The sequence below is a fragment of the Cottoperca gobio genome, chromosome 12, assembly GCF_900634415.1.
Source record: "Cottoperca gobio chromosome 12, fCotGob3.1, whole genome shotgun sequence".
In the NCBI taxonomy this organism is placed as follows: Eukaryota; Metazoa; Chordata; class Actinopteri; order Perciformes; family Bovichtidae; genus Cottoperca; species Cottoperca gobio.
The window spans coordinates 14,731,125-14,751,795 of record NC_041366.1 but is presented as its reverse complement, the minus strand read 5'-3'; the positions used below and the strand labels follow the sequence as shown (position 1 = coordinate 14,751,795).

Here is a 20,671-nt window from a genome sequence, read left to right as displayed (position 1 = left end):
AAGCAAGACCGGAAAATTGTGTTATATGGTTTAGCTGCTGGATTATTAGCTTTGAAGTGCAGTTCATCAAATCTACATCCTCTCAGAGAAGTAAATGTGACATTATTACATCACAAAATACGTTGTGAGGCGTTGCAAAGAGTTACAGATCATTTAAATTACACAACCTACAATATTATGGCCTAAAAGGAAATGAAGACGGAGTAAAATATGCAAAAGATAAGAGTAGACCGATTGGACTTCTATCTTTCTATCTATTATCGTCTCTGCTTTTAGCTCGAGGTAGCGCTCCGCAGCAGTAGGTGGCGGTGTTGCACTTTAATGCAACAAACCAGTGACCACACATACCGGAAGAAGACACAGAAAAAGTAGCTCACACGTGTGTCTAACATGTCTGCGCACCGTGTTGTTATGTGTTGAGATGCCATGAGCTGTTTCGACTAGTGTTTGACGCCGTTTTATTTTATAAACCGTACAGTAAAGTCACCGACGGCAGTCTTAGAGAGCGTTGCAGCTTGAGGATGGCGCAGCGAAAGAATAGACCGATGATGAAGAGGAGATATAAAGGCAACAGACACCAGGAGGCTGACTCCGACTTTGAGCTGGCTGCAGAAGTTAAAGACGATGATTCTGTAAGTAAAAATACATAATACAACTTTTTGAACACATATAGTACATAGCAATGGAAGAACATTTTCCCTTTACCATCTATGAAAGTGTAGTTGGGGGTATAGCTCAGTGGTAGAGCATTTGACTGCAGATCAAGAGGTCCCCGGTTCAAATCCGGATGCCCCCTGTTTTGTTTTCACTAAATTTGGCTTTAATTACACATGCATAATACAATGTTTATAATATAATACTCAAAGTAGTCTTGAGCATTATAGAAAAATAACTTAAAGGTACAGGTCACCCCCGTATCAGTGTTGGAGATATTATTTAGCAAAATGCATTGATAAAATTGTTCTTTTTTCGTACCTGTGTCATGTTGTTAACAAGCTATTGTTGTCTTTTCTTATTTGTCTCACAGCCATCAAGGAAACTCATGCGGTTCCCGACCACATCAGACTGCCTGTCAGATGTGGAGCCAGACACCAGACAGCTGGTCAGAGCTCAGAACAAGAAGAAAAAGAAGTCTGGAGGCTTTCAGTCCATGGGTAAGACCCAGTGAAGGGCTGCTTCTCCACTGCTTACCTGGAGTTAGGGATGCACAATATCGGATACATGTTGATATTTTCCAACTTATTTTCAATGATCAATTCTCTCCTGTAGGGGAATTAACATATTATGCCTACTGTTCAGTCTGTACTGTTGTCATGGTGGCCCACTGGCAGATGTGGACATAAAATACAATGCAGTCTGATCCACTGTTTCCCTAGAGGAAATCTCCTTTAACTACGTTATGTTTGATTTCAGGTCTCAGTTACCCCGTATATAAAGGTGTCATGAGGAAGGGTTACAAAGTCCCTACTCCGATCCAAAGAAAGGTAAGTTAGTACCAATTTAGGATCATGTAATCAAACATTTGTGACTTCTAACATCACAGTATTTCATGCACAATTCTTATTTTCACCACTTTCAGACTGTCCCAGTGATTTTGGATGGCAAGGATATAGTAGCCATGGCTAGGACTGGCAGCGGTAAGACGGCTGCCTTCCTGGTGCCCATGTTTGAGAAGTTAAAAGCCCCTTCAACCACAGGAGCCAGAGCCCTCATCCTGACCCCCACCAGAGAGTTGGCCCTGCAGACCATGAAGTTCACAAAAGAGGTCAGATGAACAGACTGATGAGTGTTTGTTGTTTTCTGCGTCTATTATTTACTGCTGTCCCTGGTTCTTATTTGTCTCTCTCTCACTGTGTTGTGGTATTGTAGTTGGGGAAATTCACCGGCCTCAAGACGGCCTTGATCCTTGGTGGAGACAGGTGTGTGACTTCTCAATATTCCTCTGCTTTTAGTTTTCTGTTATACTCTGAAATACGTACAGTTGTCCCTTTTTTTTAACTCTGCAATGTCTCTGCTCTTTTTCAGAATGGATGATCAGTTTGCCGCTCTTCATGAAAACCCCGACATGTGAGTGTTTTTGTTGTAGTGCTAACTCATAATGTGGTTTCTCCCCATTCATGTACTGTATGTTGTAATCCTGATCTCTCCCCCCCCCCCCTCCCACATCAGAATCATCGGTACCCCGGGTCGCCTCATGCACGTTATCATGGAGATGAACCTGAAGCTGCAGGGTGTCGAGTACGTGGTGTTTGATGAGGCTGACAGGTGAGAATTGGATTTTTTTTTTTAAAGGTGTTCAATGTTCTTCTCACAGCTTGGATACACACCTGCATGCATGTATGTGTGAACCTGTCGGTGTTCTTCCTCCTCTCAGGTTGTTTGAAATGGGTTTTGCTGATCAGCTTCAGGAGATCATCCGGAGGCTTCCAGACAACAGACAGACTCTGCTGTTCTCTGCCACACTGCCCAAACTGCTGGTGGAGTTTGCCAGAGCTGGTGAGATCAACCATCAGCTTTGTTATACATGCATCCATCATGATTGAATATGTTTTTTGAGCATCATCATCATCATCATCATCATCATAATACGCATTACATTTTTAAGTTAACCAAAGAAGCTTTTTTTTATTGTACAGGGCTGACTGAACCAGTTCTGATTCGTTTGGATGTGGATTCTAAACTCAGTGACCAGATTAAGGTAAAGAAAAGGCACCGTTTATTATACATGAAAGAATAGTTAGAATTGTTTCTTCAATAGAAACCAAGGTTTACAGATAAAAACATACTTTTATTTTTGAATACATTTTATATTTTATTATGATAAATAAATGAAGGGGTGTGCTCAGTAATAATATATAATAATATCACATGTTCCTGCAGAATTGTAAAGTCCAAGACCTCTGTTATTAGTTATTTGATCATTTAAATTAATATGAACAATAAAAGTGCATCTAACGCTTGGAGCTAAATCCTTGAAATTATTCATGGCTGTCCATCCAGTACGAAGTCTTACTTTCTCCTGTCTTCCCTCAGTTGTCATTTTTCCATCTGCGTATGGATGACAAGCAGGCACTGCTGCTCCACCTGCTGAGGAACGTAGTGAAGCCTCAGGAGCAGACGGTGGTCTTTGTAGCCACCAAACACCATGTGGAGTACGTCAAAGAGGTAAGATCCCAACAACAGATGTGTCTCTTAATTGTGTGTATTCTTCCTCAGTGAACCCTCACACGCTCAGCAAGTCTAGTTGTGAAAGTTTCTTTATATTAAAACTAAAAAAAAACAACATTGTATTTTGTTTTGATCTCCAGCTGCTGACTTTAGAAGGTGTGGAGTGCGCCTACATCTACAGCGCCCTCGATCAGACTGCCAGAAAGATCAACATAGGGAAGTTTGTGCACCGGAAAGCCATGGTGCTAATTGTGACTGATGTTGCTGCTCGTGGTATAGACATTCCCATGCTGGACAATGTCATCAACTACAACTTCCCCTCCAAGCCCAAGCTCTTCTTGCACAGAGTTGGTGAGTGGATTATACAACAAATGATGATCTCGATTTGCCTTGAATGAAAGTTTATTTTTCAAATTTATACCTAATTTTGATAAGGGGAAGAAGTAATTAAGATAATTTGGTCGTTGGTCATCACCTATCTTTTCTCATCAGGCCGTGTGGGACGTGCTGGACGCAGTGGCATAGCCTACAGCATGATTTGTCCAGATGAGATGCCTTTTGTCTACGACCTTCACCTCTTCCTCGGAAGGCCTGTTCAGTTTGCCACACCTCAACACGCACCAGGTAGGCCCCACGGAAAGCTCGCCAGAACTTCTTGGGTTGATCAGCTGTCACAGTCTTTGGCTCTCTGTTGTCACTCTCTCCGGTCTAAACCTCCCCCCCCCCCCGCAGGTGTAGAGGGTGTGTTCGGCAGGGTCCCTCAGAGTATCCTGGACGACGAAAGTGCTCATCTGTTCACTGCTCACGAAAACTCCCAGGACCTGGAAAACCTGCACCATGTCTCGGAGAACGCCTACAAGCAGTATCTTAAGTCTCGACCAAGCCCCTCACCTGAGTCCTTCAGACGGGTCAAAAACACAGATCTGTCTATCATGGCTGTCCATCCATTACTAGGTCAGTTTGGAGGAGGATGAACAATGAGGACAGCAGCAGTGATGATGATGATGCTCAGAGAGTAGTTGGTAACTTTTGATTGATCTTGTTTCAGGGTTAGGTTTAGAGAAAATGGAACTGGAGCGCCTTCAAATAGTTGATGCCATCAAAGTCTACAAATCCAAAGCGGTGAGTTACCGTAGATTAATAATGCAGGTATCTCAATGTGCTGCAATGTTCTGCTAACCTGTCATAACCCATCAACTTTCTTCTTGCAGACTATCTTCGAAATCAACTCTAACAGTAAGACACAGGCTGGCGGGGTGATGCGAGCCAAACGCTCCAAGGACAAACGTCTGGTGGACAAATTCAGCAAACAGAGAGACAACCTGGCTGCAGAAAGCCGGCTGCATCAACCCGTCAACCCCACAACCACCACTGCAGACGAGGATATCACACACGCCTCAGACGAAGAAGAGGACGATATAAAGGCAAGAAACTCTCATGCTTCCGTGGTATTGTGATTTGAAGCCAACCAACTACAGCGTGTTTTTCTTATTGTGAGATCTGCATGTAGAGTTGAGTGTCCTTTTGGGCTTTCTTTTACCATCGGTGCTCCACATCCAGTGTGTTTTGGTAGTTCATACAGGTGCAAGAAATGGCATCTAGTAATGTTCCACAGTCGGCTGAAGAAGGAACAAAACAAACAATTATCCATTATATGTTAAAAGGCATCAATAAGGGCTGAAAAAGATCATTTTCAATGAAGCTGCTGATTATTATGTCTCATTCAAGTAAACGTCTTGTTGAGCCTACCAAACCAAATATTCAGGTTATTAACTTTTTCAATAAAGAAAAGCAGCAAATAGCTGATTTATTTTGCAGTTCATTTGCTAATCAATTAATCGACTCATCAATACAGCTCTAAAATATATACATTTTAAACTGTGAGAAGTTTTGATAAGACAAAGTGACATCTCCACTGCAGTGTATGCTATTTTTTTTTTTAAATCCTCATTTTGTACATCGCTCTTTAAATGGCAACACAAGTTTAACGTGTAATTCTTCATGTTTCCACCAGGGGGTGTTCTCTGTTGTCGTAGGTGGAAAAAAGAGAAGCCTGCAAGAAGCCATTCAAGATGGGGAAGAACCGCAAAGGGACAAAAGAAGCAGACAGACGGGCAAAGACGAGGAGTTTTACATCCCCTACAGACCCAAAGACTTTAACTCTGAGAGAGGGTGAGGCGTGAACCATGGACAGTTCTTTAAAATGTGAGGCGTAGTTAAAATGTATAATTCTACCTGTTATAACCTGTGGCTAATGTTCTGTGTTAGGTTAAGTCTCGGCGGAGAAGGCAGTGCCTTTGATCAGCAGGCCTCCTCAGCTGTCCTGGACCTCATGGGAGATGATGCAGCCAAGTTAAACCAGAGCAAGACCATAATGAAATGGTGAACATTTTAATTCACTCTCAACTTGTCTCTCTCCTCCTCTTTCTGGCACCTCAGGCTTCTGATTCTGCCATTTCTTACCATAATTCAGTGTCTCTCTATCATTTTTAGGGACCGTAAGAAGAAGCGCTTCGTGAGAGATGCGGGAAGGGAGGACCATAAGAAGAAGATCAGAACAGATGGTGGACAGGTCATCGAAAACAAGAAGAACAGGAAGAACTTGTATCCTCTTTGTGTTCTTGTTTACTATCGCTGTTCTCTCTCACTCTGACTATATATTCCGCTGCGTTGTTGAGACATTGTATCCCTTAACGACATGTCAAGCTACGAGGAGTGGAAGAAAAAGTACAAGGTTGATGACGGAGGATGTGGATCCGATGACGAAGGAGGAGGAGCACGAGGCAGGAGGCCAGGAGGAAGAGGAGGAAGAGGAGGAGGGGGAGGAGGAGGAGGAAGAGGGGGAAGAGGAGGAAGAGGAGGAAGAGGGGGAAGAGGAGGAGAAGGAGGAAGATGGGGAGAAGAAGGAGGCGGCGGAGGAGGAGGTATGAGAGCATCTGCTTAACTTAAGAACTAATCCGTTTTATTTGATGCACCAAAACTGTAATAATACAATCTGAACTAAAAAGGTTCCTCACAGAGGTTCCATTAGACGGTTCACAAGTCTAATGGCTTCTGGAATAAAACCAAACGATCGTCTCTCCCAAAGTGCCAAACTATTCCTTTAAACCAGATTATTATTATTATTATTATTATTATATTTATATTGCCATTTTAAATCTTAAATACCCAACCTACAAAGGTGTTGTGACGATTGTCTGATTTCATTTCCAAGTCGTTTTCTACGTTACAAGCCTAAAGTATGTAAATGTATTTATTTGATGGTACGTGTGGAACTGAAGAAAAAAAGCAAGTACATTTTTTTTCTTAATCCTTGTTTCTGTATCCTTCGTCTCCCAGGTCGTGGTCGTGGTCGTGGTCGGGGCCGTGGCCGCGGGCGTGGCAGTAGCAGTAATCCTAACTACCAGAGCCCTGGAGGGCTGCAGCAGTCACCCGGTGGCCACAGAGTGCGCTCAGAGCTGAAGACGACCGATCAGATCCTGAAGCAGCGCAAGAAAGACCAGAAGCACCAGTTCTTGCAGGGTGGCGGCATGAGAAATCTCCGTACCAAGAACAAACCGTGGCTCGGAGAAGTTAAGAAGTCAGGTTTTGGACGCGGTGGTCCAAAGAAGGGTAAAATGAAGAAGAGACTGTAAGGAGGACACAGAGGGAGGACTATCTCGGCCGGATGATTGCGTGCGATAGAGATGGAGGGCACCACAAGGGACTGGATGATGAAGACCATTATATTCCCAGACCATCTTATACAATTTCACGGTGTCTTTCATGATTATGGATTAAAGGAGAGGATGAGTTGAGGAAAGCATTTCTAGACTGTAGAGATGAACTACTGAACTCTAAATTTGACACAGTATGTGCAAGAATAATCCAATGAATATTTCCCCGTTATGCGTGCTGGCAGATTATTGCTTTTGAGTACTGAGATATTTCTATACACATTATTAACTGACGGCAAAATACAAATGTGAATAAGACCGTGTTCTGTGTCTTCTTCATTTGCAGTTTGTTGCAGTTACAACAAACTAAAGTGTGTCTTTTAATGTAACTTTCCAAAATATATACATTTTCATTCTTGAAGCTGCGTTTCTTATACTGTAATCTAATAAGTGATCACCAAAAAGATTCTGCAGCACACCACAGATATGAGGGAGGGACTATCAAGTGTCCAGATCTGCGCTAGACATAACTGGTTCTGGTTCATAACTTATAAAAAGCAGGAGTCTTATGTCTGGAAGAAAAATTTTAAGACGTGAGAAACTCTGGCTACATATGGGATGACAATATAGCTCCATTAAAAAGGGTTATAGTGTCGGAGGGGGGGGGGGGGGGAACTGTGGTCTGACTTTCTCTATCTGGTGTCCTTTTGTACATTTTAAATGAAAGCCCAGTCGGTAACCACAGGCTTTGAGAGGATGCTCGATGCAACTTTGTTCCCCGTCTTTTGCCTTCATATTTGTCGGTGTGTCGTATATTCCTGCTGGTGTAAAGTCTGGATTGCTCCCAGTTTGTGCTCCAGTGGATGAAGTGAATGAAAAGTGAGGTACTGGGTTGTGTGAGTGGGTTTTCTGTGAACCTCCAAAAGTCTATTCCCCTATTAAGGGAGACGGCACGGTCCAACACTTTTATTATTCATCTATAAAGGATGTGATCAGTAAAGGTGTTCTGTGATAATGTTTTTAATTAAGTAGTCATAAATAGTACTTGTTATAAATAGTACAGCATCTTCATAAGGTACGATGCTGCACTCTGTTGGTGGAAAATGAGCGCTGCAAGTGTATCTTAAATATCAGCATCCAGATTCACTTCAGATGTTAACAAAGAAATACAAAACATCATTTTTTTATTATTTAAATATAATTAGAAATGATTATATATTAACCTATAATATGAGAATGTAAGAAATAGACATTTATTTATTATTTATTTATATTTATATATTTATTATACTTTTGACATCTGCTAGTACTGTACTATTTTTATACTACTACTTTTTATTATAATACTAGCATTTAATGTAATATTTCTTTGAATATATTATTCATATCAAGGCAGGATGAACATTAAACGCATTTAATTTGTATTAAGACATAAATTGTCATTGTTTAACTTTTTAAAAACAATAATCCTTGTGTTTATATTCATCAACAATATAATACTGAACTTTAGTTTCTCTGTCATCGATAATGGGGCTGGTCGTCTCGCATCTGAAAAGCATCACATCCGGTGCTCATTTTCTTCCGGACACATGTCAAATGATCATGTAATTTATTTCCTGCAGAAGATACAACAGTCCATCATCCAGCAAAAAAAAAAGAAGTATTGTCTCATTTCGTCAGCCGCTGGGAAGGTGCAAAACACGACCACATGCGCAGCAGCCTCGGAGGAAAGAGCAGCGCTACACCAATGAGAGAGAGGGAGACAAGTGGCTCAGTCCATCTGGATGTGGTTACAGTGCAAGCTGTTTTTGGGATGATATGCGTACATGCCATCATAGGTTATTCATGGCTGCAGTTACTCGAGGGCTGAGATTTTTGCCTTCCAGACGACTGTGTGAATGCTGCTAAAGATGGACACAAAAATGGGTGTAGATGGGTAATGTATTTGGTCCAAACACGGCAGCATCACCATGGAGATTGTCACGGGACGAACACCAGAGCACTGTCATATTTCATAGCAGCGAGATCTTCTAAATAACATCCATTCATAAACACACCGTCCAGGGGATAAATCAGTTTCAAGTTACTGTTTAGTTTGTGACGAGTCACAGCTGTATCAATTAACACACATTTAAAGTATATTTATAACTTAATACCAGGTATCATACATATATTTACTTGCTTTTTGATACTTCTAATTATAAGGTTATACTGTTATTCATAAGTATCGCAAATAAAGATAGATTTTATTATAAAACCAAGATAATAGATCAATAAAAATCTAATAATATGTTGCAATATTTGATTTATTCCAAGATAATATCAATGAATCATGATGAAATTAAACATTAACAGATACAAAAAGAAATACTACATAGTTTTTAAATAGACATTTTGACATCTACACATTCATCTCATTTAATGAGCATACTGTACGTACAGCAGATTATGAGATAGAGTACATTCACACTTTCGAAAAGTACGTTATCTTAATTAAACTTATATAATTGTGTTATTTGTATTTCTTTTAAGGAGAGTAATCTCTCTGAAACTGATTAATGTGAATATTAAAGTGGCTCATTTCAACTGATTGATAAAACACCTTAGCAAACCCCACGGGCTGGCTATAAAAAGTTATTTGTGGAGAGCAACATCCAGATAGGGCATTGGTACTGTCTGTCCCCTAACTGTCTGGGACCGGAACAAACTGGGGTGAAGGAGGTTATGTTGCCTACGATATCAGTTAATCCTCACGCAGAGATACTGAGTTACCTCATACCCCGTCCTCTGTGAAACCGTCCCTCACCCCCTTTGTCTATCTGATGGCCCCTCTCCCCGTCCCAGCAGCGCTCCAGTGCTGTAGCAGCTCTCCAGTAATCAGGAACGGCAGCTTATCTTTGTTTAGGGTTCCCAGGACTGACACAGCATCCACTTGAGATACGCCAAAGAGCCTGAGCATCAGAGCACTGCTGCTCCCATAACAGTGGGATATAAATGCTAGGTGGTAGTTATGTAGCTGTAGAGGACATCGCCTGACCATTGCCCACAATTCGACAGGCGTGAAATTGAAAAAATGTTTATGTAAGGGAACATACCACTGGTTATAGATTATTAATTAATTAATGACATTATAAACTTTGCATTACTGCTGATCATGGCCATTGATTGACCCATTCATTTCAGTGTATCTCAGCATCTTGTAAAAAAAAAAGCACTTCTCTACTTGTTCGTGCCTTAAAGGAAGTATTCACACATGGTTGCCTTTTTCATCCAAGAAAACAAAACAAACAGATTTTATTACGCCTTTTAATTGTCCATGTTTGATTTTCTGACATCATGGCTCATGAGCTGACTCATAAAATGTGGCTGCTTGTTTTACTGAACCGTCTCTGCTTGCAACTGCATTTCTGGTCTGCGTAAATTGATTCATTATAGCATTGTTAAATGAATTAGAGTGAGGAGCTGCAGTGCCTGGAATATATAAACTCAGTGTAGAAATCCAAATCATTTTACAAGTGTTGATTAAAAAAACAAACAGAAGAAATAGAAGTCAGACATAGACTCTGCATACTGTACTGATAGCAACTAGTAAATTACATTTGACAGAGCAAGGTTTCGATCTCACAAAGATCATCATCACTTAAGTGGTTGTGATCTACTCTGAGCCTGGACCAATCAGAGCAGAACTGGATAGCAGTGTCTGGTACTCAGGGGACATAATCTGTCTCTATGGAAAGGGACAAAAACAATGTACTTACTTCCATATGGAATCTAATGGTTAAAAGTCATCTTATTGTTTAGGGAAAATGTCAGCAATTGTGTAAAACATATACATACATGACGTGTAGTGAGTGGGTTCAAACCTGTAAGAAGGGAATCTGTATCAGAATCAGAAATACTTTATTGACCCCCGGGGCGAAGATTTGATTAAGTTACAGTTACTCCCATTCCAGAATAGAAACATAGATAAAATATAAATAGTAAATATATAAAAATATTTTATATATAACAGTGTTAATAATAATAATAATAATAATAATAATGCTGTGTGTTAACATGCAGGAATAGTGTAGATAATAATATAAGTTGAGATGTACAGTAGTAATTCATTATTAATGCCAGATAAGTCGCCTAAATAAGTAAGTGGAATGATCCTTTTAATCTGGAAAATCTTTGCAATCAAAAAATCCCTCACCTTAATTTGTGTTGCCTTCTAGATATACATGAACAATATGTCGAGACTTTCCCCCCTATAATTATCTCATTAATCTTAATCCATTATCAAAGCAATTATCTGTTTTCAGATATTTGAGTGTGTTGTGTCTGTTTTATTCTGTGCTGAGCAGCCGTCCCTGCAGTCTGGCTCTCCTCCGTGTGCTCCCTCCGATGATAAGATTGCTGCCCTTTCTCAGGCTATCGCTTACGAGGCAAAAGGCCACTTGAGGAATGACAGGGCCAACATGACTGACATTAGCCGCTCTTGCCTCAACGATTTCTGTGGAAAAGAGCTGACAACTCATTAACGAATGTCTTCAATGGGGCATACATACAGTGCTGCTCTTTCAGACTGGAAGGAGCGGAGACATTGTTAGGTTCAACTGCTGGTTAGCTCGGTTTATTGCCATTATTATAATTACAGTGCTGTGGCTTTGTTTTGGACAACAGGCAGCTCATGAAGATGTTTGGAACAACCTAACATGCAGACGCTTAAAGGGAACCTTAAATTAGCTTGATCACAAGGGGGAGAACTGCGGTCACTGGGACTTTCTCGGGGCCAGAAACTTCCTAATTAGAGATCGAAATGTCTGTTGGGGTTGTGTTGGCTGTAGGCCATTTACAGTAAGTTGAACAAGAACCAGATTGGGGAAATGATCACACAGATCTGAATCCCTTTGAACACTTGAAATATCTATGATGAAGTGTGACAAACTGAAGCTCAGAAATGGCACTGGCAGTAAATACTGTGAATGAAAATACACTTTTTGAGACATAAACTACCAGTTAACTTCTTCCAATGTTTGGTTACTGTTGCTTTAAACCAAACCATGTATTCATCATATGTGTATAGAACCCCTCTCTTTAAAGAAATGTCCTTATGTTTCAATGATTCTTGATAACTGGTGACCTCCTGACCCCCAGCATTCACCTAACCTGGCTCACATGACTTATGTGACCTTCTCATTTGTAACCATTATTTTGGGATGTTTGGTCGCGATCATTTGAATATGTCAGTGACTTCCTGTGGGTTTGTCAGGGACAATTTAAGATGACTTTTTTACAGATGTACGACATAAATATTCTGCTGTCTTTTCTGAAAGTATCCACTCTTGTGCTTTCTGATTAAACAGGTAAAAAAACATACATAGAAATAACCACTTGTGATGTAAAGAACATCTTTCATTGCCAGAGCGCCATGTCTCTACTGTGATTTGTTACTGCTGTCAAGCTGTAAATCTGGATGCACCCTCTGAGAAAGGAAAGAGGCTTTTCTGCAGGGACTATTACGTCGAAAGCTAGCTGCAAGACATTGTTTCCGCTACTTGCCTTTGTGCCATGAAAATGAGTGAAGTCAGCACACAAAGGCCTCTTTTTTTTCCTGTTTTGCACCTCTTTTTCTTTTTTATTAGCCTCAGCATCTTCTCACTCTTTCCATATTTTGAGTCAATGTCAAACACTGAAAATAGAGGTTGCTGGGATTGTTGTGTGTTTTCTAAAGTGGAAAAATAGACCCAATCGCATGGATTGCACATAAATGTGTATGTGGTGAAGCTGGTTAAATATACAACAGAAACAACAAAATCTCTTTTTCTTTTTAAACATTCATTCATAGCCTGTGAAATACATCATACATCAAACATATTAAAGTATCACGGCAAACACATTCAACAAAGTCTCATGAAAGTTAACCATTTGATCCTGCGTGTCCCTTATCAATACAGTTAATCCACAATTAAGGAAGCCGACATTGAATGAGAGGATTTGTTTGTATGAATGTCTGAGAGTACAAGAGAGACAACTGTGTGTTGTGCTGTAAAGGGGGGGATTATGTTGGCATGGGGCCACAGCCTATTGGATCAAGATTTAGAGAGGGTTATTTTTGGGGATGCTCAGGTGCCTGAGGTCCTGTCAGAAAGCCCTTATAAAGAGGTTGTCTCTGTGGAAAGTGGGTTATCAGCTTCACTGTCGCTCCTCGATGGGGCCAACTCGTTTGCATCTAGTCAACACCTTCCGCCCCTCTCTGGCACAGATCCTAAAGCGACCCTTGGCCTTACTGAGCACTGACGTACATTTCCTCTTACACTTCTCATACCAGTTAATTCAATTTCACACTAAATACAATTTTTTTTCGAATTCTGTCATCCACAATACTTTCTCCTTCACCCCTTCCCAAGCCCTGCCTATCTCCCCTTTCTCATCTGCTTTACATTATTTATGAATGGAAGGAGCAGAAGTGTGTTTTCCTTCGACCATATCAGCACAATGCCTTGGGGTTAATGCGATTTCAGTGTAAAGCTGATCTAAAATCGCTGTAGTTATTAAGATGTGCACATCTAGTGTAAGTGTGATTATGTAGGATGTCAAACGTCTGATAAAACACAACAGCAATCAATGTTAGTTCATGCATTTGTACTATACAGTCGTGAAAGTGTCAAACCACAAGAAATATTTAAAGAAATCTTCTTTATTTATCTTTTTTATAGTCAGTTTAAGTTAAACAATGTGAGTGCGTCCTAATCTCGGTTATAACATTTTGTTTGATATTGTACAAGACTGAGCATATTGAAAAATGTTATTACCACATCTTTCCGTTCTTCCTTTTCTTCCCTTCTCTGCTTTCCTTGTCTAAGGAATGTTTTCCCAGACTCTCTTTTCACCCTCTGTGAGCGCTCTGTCTCTCTGTGGTTACGCACTTCATTTGTCTTCCCAGGATCAGAGAAACACAGAAAATCAAAATAATCACTGGACATTGGAGTAGGAGAAAGCTTAAGACAAACCCTGGATAACAAGATGACAAAACTGGTTAGGACAGAGCTCTCGAGATGCTGGCCACTCCAAACAATGATTTTATTAGTTATATTTAACCAATATTATAGGATGCTTAAAAAACTTTAAGCACCTTTTATTATTTTCACATTATTAATATTTATGCTTGATATTGTAATGTTTGAAATATTCATTTTTTGGCTGAAGATGTATGTGCAGCATTTAAATTTCATCCATAGTGATGGACAAAATGATTACAACTCATTAGTTATGAACATTTCTCTAATACTGCGTATTATGACCAACTTGGTATCAATAACATACAGAAGAAGTTTCTTTAATATGTATTTCATTTTATAATTCCAGTTATTTCCTTCGTCTGATAAAAGCTTTTAATGCATAACTGTGGCCACATTGAATACAAACTATTGCTATGCTTCTCTTTACTGCCATGTGATGTGTTTGATCTGTTCTTTCTTATATTATTCTTCAAGCAATTTCTCTTTCAAATGACTTGTAAAGTGTCTGCCCAAAGAAAAGCACTTTTCACACATCCCCTCATTTACGGCTGCACTTAACTTACCTACCAAAAGATGGAGCTACAGCCATTGTCCAAGGTCAGACAGAGGAGGCTGGAAACCTGTGAGCTTCTCTGGGCCTCCCGTCGAGGTTTGAGTTCTGGATGTTTGTGAGTGGGCTTGAAGCGATCGTAGTGTCGGGACCGACGAACGGGAGATTGTGGAAAAGTTTGTGTAAGGAGCAATACATGAGGGATCGCTCAAAGTTAACACTGTGCAGCATCTTTGAAAAGTGGCCACTACTTTTCAGTAACATTGTAGGGTTGGATGGGAGTCCCTTGAAGCCTAATATATACATACATACATATATATATACTTTCATATACAGCCAGGTGCAGAGCTAACAGGTTATATGCTTTACATCTGGTGTGTTGAGTTATAGAGATGTGAAAGACAGAATGACCTAAAATTACAGTTACAGTGACTTGGAAAGGGGGGGAGGATTGCTGTAACCTTTTCCATAAGGAGAATTGAGCGTTGTGATTGGTTGAAGACTATTTTCCCATCTCTCTCTCCCCCTCGTGCTTCCTCCCCTACCCCTCGCACCAGAGCCTGGATGGCACGCAAGGCCCTGACCACCGCCACAGCATGGCGCCGAGGGGGTACAGAGCGTGTGTGTGTGTGTGTGTGTGTGTGTGTGTGTGTGTGTGTGTATGTGTATGTTGTGTGCGTCAGCCAGTTTGGAGGGCCGAGACCCCGGATATGTTGTGGAAGTGTGCAGTGGACAGGGGCCAGACAGGACGTGACCTTCTGGAGGAACCTCAGCCAGCCCTATAGGCCAAGTGGCTATCAATCAACACCTTTTGTCCCGCCCCCAACCGGCCACTTCAAACACACAGGAGGATTAGACCCATGGCCAGCTCTTTTTTATTGATCTTTTATATAAATTGCCAAATTATGTTCGTATCCCTCATGGTCAGGAAGAATTTGCGAGAGTCTTAATGAACCGAACCATTCCTCAATAGGAAAAGACAATTATACCGATAACAGAAAAAAACAACAAGCTATTTTCATTATTCTTTCATTGATACAAAACTTTAGTTTTTCAGGTTTGATGTTGGATTTGTACCTGTTGTGGCAGAAGATAAGTATTTTTGCTGGGTTGCTGTGATAAATCTAATAATATCTTTGGATCCACCAGCAATCATTTTTGTTATTTAATTACAGAATGTGACCTGGATCTGTATCAGTCACCTGTGACTGCTGGACATGATTATTTATTAGTCTTTTGAACCCCACTGTAATTTAGTAGAGGCACTTTCATTACTCAGATCAAAGCTCCGGATTGATTCTCCTCCTCTGCAGGCTGTCTGGGGTCTAACCTGTGCTTCGGACAAATGGCCGACAGGTCAGGAACTCAGTTCCGCTGAGGGTAGAGGCCACGGGCCCGGGACTGACCCGACACTGTGAACTGTGTCTTATGGCTTCCAGTTTCAGACAAAGCTGATCTTTTGTTCAGTGGTGGTGTAGAGTATGTGGCAGTGGTGATGATAATGATCAGAGGATGGATTTATAACAACAATAATCATATTTGTTCATTTTGGCAATAAAGGGGTCAAAAACAAAACTGTGCTGCAAAATGTTGCCATGGGTTTGTCCATTTTTTCCTATTGTGGGGATTACTACAAAGGTAATGGAAAGTTAATTTCAAGTTTGCATATTTTTTTCACTCATGTGTTTCATTTTTGTGTGCGTTGATGTGAGGGTTAGGGTGTCTGTTTATTTGTCTATCTATCTACACCTTTGTTGCACATATGATGATTTAATTTGATTTCTGACCTCTTTTAACTACACGCCAATTAAATCCTGTCTTGAAACAGAGAAATAGACATATTTGGGAAGAAAATGGTTGACGTGCTCCACTAATTTGGTATTTCTGCATGACAGGATATCAATGAAAAGCCCACTGGCCCAACACGCTAAATATGCAGGAAGAGGACAGGAGTTAATAGACATATGAATGTCTTAGTGTGATCCATGTCTGGGAAAAAAAAAGGGCTAAAGGTGCTAATTAACAGAGCTGTCAATGGTTCCTTGAAGTGAAGTGAACTTGCCGATAAGCAGAGTGGCTGGTGGAGGGAAACTGACGGGGCCCCCAAGCCATCTGGACCTTGTTCTCCCAGAGAGAGCGGGGCTGTGGCACAAAACGGGTATCAGCAAAGTCTGTAGAATATATGAATAATACATGACTTGATTTTGTTGTTGTGTCAGGTAACATTGTTGACAGGTGTTGATGGTACACAGGTGATAATGTTTGGTAAAGTAAAGCTTGTGATGGCATTAACAATTTTAAGCATTCATATTTATGTATGTGTGGAAGTGTGACTAAAATACTGAATGTGAAAGTTGTCATATTTTCAAAAGAAGCTTTAGATTGTTGGTCATTGCATTTGCAACAAATACTTTTGGACTTAAAGGTTCCCTGAAAATAAATGTGAAAATGTAAGATTGTGCTTTAAATCATTAAATGTGTGGGGTCTTATTTTCTGGACAAAACCCCTCCCCCGCAGCCCCCCTAAATTACAAACAGCACAAAGATGGATTTTCTCCTTCCTTTTTCCTCGGTCGACCTCAGCAGTGTAGCTCTGCAGCGCTAAAGTGCTATCCTGTGACTCTGGAGGGCCATCTCCTGCAGGTAATCAACCATCATTCTTTCATGAGGCTGTGAGTGTTCAGGAGAGACTCTGGATCTCCCCTGCTGCTTCTGCCAGCAATACATCCTGCTACACGTTAGGGAACATGACAACTGCCCTCCCTCCCAGCTCATTGCACCTGAACACACTCTTCTATCTCATGACATGATAGGTCAAATAAGATCTCTCACGGATATACGGTTTGATAAGTCAGCCTGCTTCGAGGGAGCTGAGGTAAGAGTTTTGTACATTATCATATCAAATTAAACCTGGTACATAATCAGCTTGAGAAATAAAATAATTGTGTGTTGCTCCAGTGTCTCTTTCTTCACAAATGTGATTGTAACTGTTCATTTAAGCAAACTGAATTGTTCTACTGACAAACCTGCTGGTTGTGATCTGTGTTGGAAATAGATTCCAAAATAAATAAAATTTATATTTGAATATAAACAGCACTGTCATAGAATAAGGCTGTAAAGTTTTAAGAATACTGCAACACTTACATTTTTCTTTGATGCCCTAAAATCATGAGCAAAGTTAAAGGAATTTGAACAACCAGAGTGCACCTCCATTGCTTTGCTCCCCCATTAAATGAAAAGAATATCAGTACTTCTCAGTTTATTAATGACCTCTGTAAATCCTCATGGCTTAATCTTTATTGTTTGTAGCTGTGACAGTAGCTAGCCACAAAACAAAACAAATAACAATTAAGCTCCACATACATACATGATCAAAAAGACATACAAAGTGACTTCAACATGTACATTAAAATGTTCTGAATTGTAAAAGTACAAATTTGTTATGAATAATCCCATTCCACAGAACGTTTGGCACACTTGATGCTCTATACACCTGAGAATGACAAAGTTACTGTATGATATACTTCTTAACTAAATACTTCTCTCAGTCTAGCAAGATGTCTTCGCTCTTTATCTCTATTGTGCGAACAGGAAATGTTTTTATTTAGAGGCCAAGAAAAGGTTTTTTATTGTTTGTGTATTAATAAAAAATAAATCCACTTATTGGAACATCAGAAATAAATTTGTTCTTGTGATCACGAGGAGACAAAACTCTTGTATTGAATATATGAAAATTGCTGCTGCTTTGTGTGCTCATTCTATAGTCTCACAACCTTTCTTTAAATGATCATACAAGTAATGCAGGTTCATTGTAATGTATATTGTGACCATTTGTGAATATGTCCTCCATTAGCATGAATCAGACTCATTATTTTACTTATTCCTCACGTGAGGCAGGTAGCTATAGTTTATGTTTATGCTCTTGCCTTATTGTTCATTGCTGAGCTGTTCTTGAGCAAGGCACATGAAAACACAACTGACCAATAAGTAACATGGTGGTCCTGCATTGCACATTATGTAACTACGTGAGAATAAAGTGGGAGGTTGCTGCTAAAGAGCATCATCGCACAGCAGACCTAATATGGATAAAGCTTTAAGAAGTGTGCCAATCTACCACCTTACCCACCCTTTTTTATACATGTAGTTATAGTAATATATAACAGTACATGCTTTGTCAGACACCTTGCTGAGCGTTCACTGAATTGGTGAGATCCTTCTCAAATCCAAAAAAAAGCAATTTGACTAAAGTTAGAATAAAAACTTAACTTTACCCATTTACATGTCTGATTCAAACTAGGACGTGAGCAACTGGCATATTAATGATTAAAGTGATTAAAGTGCACTGCTCTATGCTTTAAGCACATTATCATCAAGTGGTTTAGCTTTTAGGTTACTGAACATTATCCTTTTTATCTGTACAGCTGTACAGAATGGTAAGTATTGTGACACATTTCCTATTGTTTTCAAGCTTACTGAGTATGAAGATTTACCGCAGACTCTCTCACGTTATCCCTCTGTCTCAATAACTTTTTTATTACTAAGTTTATTGTGCCTGTATGTGTGTGTGTGTACACATGATTTGCACGCCTTTGTTCGTGAGACATGGTATTATCAGTGTGGTTCACTGGTTCAACGAAAACAGTTGAAATGATATCCAGAGCTCAGACATCAAACACCGGAGGCCGCTTGAGTTATGGTGCATCGATCGACTGCAAGAACAAAGGGAGCGTCGGTTAAGGGGATGCAAATGGTGGAAGAAAGAGATAGATGGAGCAGACAGAAGACAAGCAGCCCGGGGTCTGCAGCACATTCTGTTTGGGGTCTGAGGCTCTGGGGTTTATGTCAGTCAGGATCTGGAGGAAAAGTTGCTCCCCTGAGAAAAAGAGTGCAGAGGAAAAAGAGAGAGAGGGATGCAAAGGGATGTGTGGGGCACTAAGGGGCTGGATGATAGGTGAAATTAACCAGGTTCCCTCCTGACCCAGCTGTCAATCCATCGCGTTCCTTTCTGCTCCTCTACAGCATAACTCTGTTAATAGTTATTTCTTTTCTTTTTTTTTTTTTTTTAAAGGGCCCAAAGTCAGGTGCTGCTTTGGAATACGCATGGCTGGCGTGTTTCCGTCTGGCCATGTCTGTTTTTCTAAGCCAATACAGTTGTGTAGGGGCGCACGTCTAGATGGTGATGAATAACCAGACCCTCCTTGGTTATCTCGACTTCCTTTAGAGTTTCAAGTGAGAGCCAGATGTAGCTATTCATCTTAATCTTTCCTCTCATTTAGTCTAGATGGAGTTGGAGACCATTTCACTTTTCATTACGTTATCAAACATTAGAAGAACTGAGATATGAGAAAGTAATCTGGATGTGTTGACTGTATTGTCACCACCGCACATAAAATAACGAAATGAATAGAAGAATCAGCGCAGTAATAGCTGTAAACTGTAGACGCTGTATGACAAAAGATGTGTAACCCACGGATGCTTCTTCATAAAGATTTAATTTTTCTGCAGTCATATTAATGCTAATGCATTTGAGATGTAATGGAATAAAAAGCTTTTGAGACAAAGATTCCCTGAGTGTCGAGTCAGACGAGATGGGATTTCTCACACCAGTGTAAATGTCACGCTGTTTTATTTTTTTTAAGTGACTATACGTTACACAATAAAATATTCAACACAGTCCACATTTGACTGATTTGTGGAATTTTCCTCCTGAAATATAGTCCTAAAATATTAATCTCTTCATACGTTTGACAAACCTTATTAAAAAAATATATTAGTAAAAGAAAAAATAATACAAAATGGAATCCCTCACGGAGAAAAGACGAGAAACGTTCAGTGTTTTCACACAGATCATTTCAGAAAAGAAGCAGAGGACAGGCGCTTCCTGCAAGAAGTCATAAATTTGCCTCTCGTGCCGCAGATTGACAGCACTGCACCACTAGTGTGTTTACAATTAACAGATTTTAAGCAATGTCATCCTCAGTGATGACATACCGCATGCTAAGAAACTTCTGTCAAACTGCGGTGAGGGTGGATCACGCCTCGCATATGCACATGCACACGGCCTGCAGTTTCTGTGGTACAAGATGATCCAAACCACACTTTGATTCAAGAGTGGTGAAGGAGTGTTCAGTGTGAGCGGTGTCATCTCTTACCACGTGGTTTTCACTCCTTTCCTAGGGGCTGGTAGGAAGGGGAAATGCTCGTTTAGAGAAGTGACCCACCTCAGAAACAAGCACCTATATCTTCTTTGAGGCTAGTCACTGTTGTTAAGCTGCTGCAGCATTCATTACATA

General features: G+C 40.3%; 1 protein-coding gene and 1 non-coding gene across 2 annotated transcripts; both read left to right on the top strand.

The window, feature by feature from the left end:
- The first annotated feature begins 329 nt into the window (after positions 1 to 329).
- On the top strand, positions 330 to 7,245 carry ddx54 (DEAD (Asp-Glu-Ala-Asp) box polypeptide 54). Its single transcript, XM_029445431.1, has 20 exons — positions 330 to 632; positions 1,028 to 1,154; positions 1,414 to 1,484; positions 1,580 to 1,765; positions 1,870 to 1,919; positions 2,026 to 2,067; positions 2,170 to 2,265; positions 2,375 to 2,496; positions 2,637 to 2,698; positions 3,034 to 3,165; positions 3,309 to 3,519; positions 3,661 to 3,792; positions 3,901 to 4,122; positions 4,217 to 4,290; positions 4,380 to 4,592; positions 5,183 to 5,340; positions 5,437 to 5,550; positions 5,662 to 5,772; positions 5,875 to 6,041; positions 6,499 to 7,245. The coding sequence occupies exons 1-20, from the start codon at positions 522 to 524 to the stop codon at positions 6,801 to 6,803; spliced, it is 2,706 nt and encodes a 901-aa protein (XP_029301291.1). The 5' UTR covers positions 330 to 521; the 3' UTR covers positions 6,804 to 7,245.
- On the top strand, positions 725 to 796 carry trnac-gca (transfer RNA cysteine (anticodon GCA)). The gene has a single exon. It is a non-coding gene; the product is annotated as a tRNA-Cys (tRNA).
- Positions 7,246 to 20,671: the final 13,426 nt, after the last annotated feature.

Coding starts and splice junctions, on each gene's coding strand:
- ddx54 (XM_029445431.1), top strand. CDS start 522: ATGGCGCAGCGAAAGAATAGACCGATGATGAAGAGGAGATATAAAGGC. Junction 1,766..1,869: donor CCATGAAGTTCACAAAAGAG/GTCAGATGAACA, acceptor GTGGTATTGTAG/TTGGGGAAATTCACCGGCCT. Junction 6,042..6,498: donor AAGAGGAGGAAGAGGGGGAA/GAGGAGGAGAAG, acceptor TCTGTATCCTTC/GTCTCCCAGGTCGTGGTCGT.